This window comes from Cherax quadricarinatus, chromosome 15, assembly GCF_038502225.1.
Source record: "Cherax quadricarinatus isolate ZL_2023a chromosome 15, ASM3850222v1, whole genome shotgun sequence".
Lineage (NCBI taxonomy): Eukaryota > Metazoa > Arthropoda > Malacostraca > Decapoda > Parastacidae > Cherax > Cherax quadricarinatus.
This window is the reverse complement of record NC_091306.1, coordinates 1016616-1020847: the sequence shown is the minus strand read 5'-3', so window position 1 is coordinate 1020847 and position 4232 is coordinate 1016616. Positions and strand designations below refer to the sequence as shown.

General features: G+C 39.1%; 1 protein-coding gene across 4 annotated transcripts in view; it reads right to left on the bottom strand.

Annotated features, from left to right (window-relative positions):
- The window catches only part of LOC128692123 (troponin C, isotype gamma), a 19049-nt gene extending 15531 nt beyond the window's left edge, over positions 1 to 3518 (bottom strand). The window contains exons 1-2 of one of the 4 annotated variants that reach the window (XM_053781139.2): positions 3329 to 3518; positions 1183 to 1207 (exon numbers count right to left, since the gene is read on the bottom strand). Coding sequence is in view for 1 of the 4 variants with exons in the window: in XM_053781137.2 (XP_053637112.1) it covers positions 1183 to 1204 (22 nt within the window). In the remaining 3 variants the exon portion in view is untranslated. The remainder of the gene's footprint in view (positions 1 to 1182; positions 1208 to 3328) is intronic. The other 3 variants (XM_053781138.2, XM_053781137.2, XM_070085083.1) reach the window with 3 other exon arrangements.
- Positions 3519 to 4232: the final 714 nt, after the last annotated feature.

Here is a 4232-nt window from a genome sequence, read left to right as displayed (position 1 = left end):
GTGGGTTGGAGGAGGATCTGAATGATATTGTGGAGCGGTCAGACACACTAACCCCCTACCCTTCGATACACACACACACACACACACACACACACACACACACACACACACACACACATACACGCACGCGTTGGCTGAAATAATGTCGACATCGTAATTAAATAATTCACACATGTTAATTTGTGAAGATTTGGCCCATACCAAAAACAAACGAACTAACTACCCTGTTTCTTTATGTCAGTTGAACTGTGTAATAGATTCCTTCATGTCTCCAAGGAACACTTTTAGAGAGTAACAGACTTAGGTCTAAGCTCTCTCTCACTAGCAATTATTTATAACTTGAGTTATCATATGGCAGGCATTTCTCACTCAGAGCGATTTGGCAACATGAGAAGCCCCGCGCAGCAACCAAAATGTAAATGAGTGTTGCAACCCAGATTTTATCGCGTTCGTGACAAGACCCATGCTATATTAAAGAACATAGTTATATATGTCCAAAAGGAGCCATATCATCACAGTTTTACATAAAGGATAAAAAAATCATTGATGACATTACTTGCTAAATTTACTACACCAATTTTACTCAAAACATGTTAACATCTCTATCACTGCTGTATTGATTCACATACGAAAACTACAAAAAAATGAAGACGTGACCATGCACCTATTTGCCCTTAATTACCATATAATTATATCATTATCTAGTAAATAAGTTTCAAAACTGTCTCTAAGGCATCAAGTAATCACAAATTACTTCTTTAAAGAAACTGTACATCTCTCAGTGTATATTCATTGAGAGTTTAATGCTTATTTTGTAATTAGTGTATTCTTGATGTTAGAATATAGGTAAATTGCAGCCTTAATGATTTACGTGCAATAGACAGATTTTACACCTAATAAACTAAATCAAATACAACGAAGGATGAATACTACATCATGTCCCGTCCGCAGGAATTGGCACACGCTCGCAATCCTTCATCTGCCAGATAGTAAAGTAAGGGCAGATAGTGATCTGCCAAAGAGGTATGCTGATGAGACAGCGGTAAGGTTGGTTGTGATGCTTAAAATGACGATCTCGTCATTGTGTTGAAGCGAGTGGCAACCCCGTCGTGTAGGACACTTTGATAAGGCTAATGATCACCAAATATAACCTATTACTAGTAAAGGTATTCTTATACTCACTGGCGATCTGCTCCTCATCCATCGTCTGAAAAATGGGAAAGGTTTCATTTAGGTACCCTAGTGCTATTTACCGAATATTAAGGATCAGTGAGGATTTTTGAACTAAGCTACGTTACTGAACATCCAACAGGCTTGTGTGAACTTGTTAGATAGGAGTGAATAAAGGCAATTTTTTTTTTGTATTATTTGACGTGCTGTTGGAGTGTGAGCCGGGTAAGATTTATGAAGCGATTCAGGAAAACCGGTTAACCGGACTTGAGCCCTGGTGGTGGGTGGTACCGAGTCTGCATTCTGAAGAAGGAGGGGTGGAGGTGTTGCTATTTGGAAAGTCATCTGTACCGTGATATTAGCACGCTTCTGGCAAGACAGTGACTGAATGAATGACGGTGAAAGTGCTTTCCTTTATGGCAGGTCACCATATCTCGATAGGAGACGTCTGGTGAGTTAAACCAGGAAAAACAGTTAAATAATCGTAAAAACACACAAAGTTAGGTTTTTATAACTATAAAATGCAGTTTGGTCGCTGCACGATCTAATACAGATATCCTCAGTATGCACAACTCAAGTCTTCTGTACCTCAATGCAGGCGATAAAAGTAGTGCAGAGTGCGGCATAAGTTTCTAATGCAGTTAAATATTAGTGTTAAAGATTTTGAAGCGAATCAGAAGAGGTTATCACGTGTTATCAAATGGAAACTAATATCCAAATTTCTTCAATAAAAAAATGGAAAATTAGAACATGGACAACCCAAAGCTAATTCAGAATTTCTAAGGAAAAAAAAAAGGTTTAGACGGTAACCAGCACATTAAGTTTGAAGCCGCTCAGAAGATGCGTTATCAAGTTATTAATTAACGTTGAAGAGTTAAAGACAATCTTATGAAACACTCAGAAATTATCACCTAAAAATACTATTTCAGTTTTCTCATTTTTTTTCCATAAAAAGGCAAACTGGGATCAACACAGGTTAAAATCACTCCAAACTATTTTTTAAGTAAAAGTAACCAGCGCTTAAAAGGACCTCAATGGAAATAAGTCACTTTGTCTGGCATTTTTGGATTATCCCAGGTTCTCTACACATATGCTGATATGTATGATAATCTATGTATTTGTGTATACCTGAATAAACTTACGTACTTAGTCGTATTCATGATATTGTAAGCATTGCGTCCTATTTACGCAGTAATACTCTAATACTCGTCCGGAACAGCAAAGCCATGGAATCTTGGCACTACGGACGAATACAATTCTACTGTCAACCTCTGATCCCACTTATGGGAATGATCTATCTGTGTTAACGGGTCTCGCCCATCTGTGATGTTGTCTTCAGCTGCTGCACATCTCCTCTACCTCAAGTATTCATCTCTCTCCCCCCTCATGACTCTGCTTCAGACAGATCAAAGCTAAGGGACTGAACACCTTCTATTAAGGCTAATACGCTGAACACATTAAAATTACCTTACCACTTCCACTGTCTCTGATAATAGTGACCTCTCTATTAGACTGAGAAAGGCCTGCTGTGCAAGCGAAACGTCTCGTCATTAAAGACATCCAGGAGTTGTGCATGATATTTATTGAACAGATTCACTGCTTACTAACATACCTCTCTCGTTGAACTCATCCTCTATATTTTCACTTAGTAATTTCCCTGCAGTCTGTTGCAGTTCTCCTCTAAACCTCTAGCTCATGTATTCCTGCTGTGCTCCTATTCCTGTCAATTGTTTTTCTTATAATTCATTGAGAAGCTCCGAGCCAGAGGATGGGGAGGATAACTTTAATTATTTTGAGCAAAAATTCATCAACAACTTCAAGGTACCCCATTCTCTCCCCATCTGAAGATACATGTCAAGCCCTCAGCTCTCACTTTCCCACTGATTCTAACTTGAGATGGTATCCACACAAATTTTAATGACATTCTGGCATTGTCTGCCATTTTTACATCTCTAATATTCTCTAAAATAATTTTAGTGGTATTTCTACAGTTCAGACTGAATAAGGCATCGAGTCTGAAAATACGACCGATATAAATCATGTTTTCATTACAGCCTTAATGGCGTTTGAACCAAAACATGAGAATGCGCAAGAAGGCTTTGTAATGCACAACAATTCCCTCTAAGTAGATCAAGAAGTGAACACAGCATGAACCTACGTTAGTGTGTCAGTAGTGGAGGTTATAGTCGTGGTGGTGGTAGACGGTGGAGAACTGTGTTGGAGGCGGTAGAGAGCTGTGTTGGAGGTGGTGGAAAACGGGAAGGGTCTAGGTGGAGAGGTGAGAGCGATGCTCCTCCTTCGCCCTCACTCCTGCCAGAGGAAACTGAACTCCCGGTGCCACCCGTGCCTCGGCTATATACGTCACCTGACCAGGTAATCCACAGTAATGCGGGGCAACCAATGGAACTCAAAGAGAAGTAAAGCGTATAGTAGCGGAGATGAAAGACAAGAAGAAAGGAAGTAAGTATAAGGGAGGAGAAGAGACGAGGGAGAGGAACTAGCAGAACTAAGAAAAAACAAGAGATTAGCCAGGCCTGAGTTCATGTGTTTCGTCAAGTTTACAGTGCATTACCATTGTATTATTGTAGCATGTACGGCATTACCTTCAGATGAGTGAATATGTTGTTGTGTCTTAAATGGATCAAGGGGGAAGTATTATAGAGATTATAACCAGTAAGTAAGAACGAATTATTTGTACTCAGAACTGGAGTATTTTCTTATAACGAATCTGATATTTCAGCAGGAAAAATTCTTTTTCTTATGAAAATACCTCAATCATCCCAGAACTGGGGCAACAGAAATTATATGCAGGGGAGAGGAAAAAGAGGGAAGCGGTAGTGAGAGAAACTTTGGATAACAATATATATTATTACATATATACATACAGCAATTTATATAACAGTGCTGTCATTACATGCCTGAGAATACACGCACCAACGTTGAAGATTAAGAAACATTTGCAACAGCTGGGTATCTTTATTGAAGTAGCGTTTCGCCTACACAGTAGGCTTCTTCAGTCAAATACAGAGGGAGCAGTAGTAATGAAATAAAGATGATGTAGT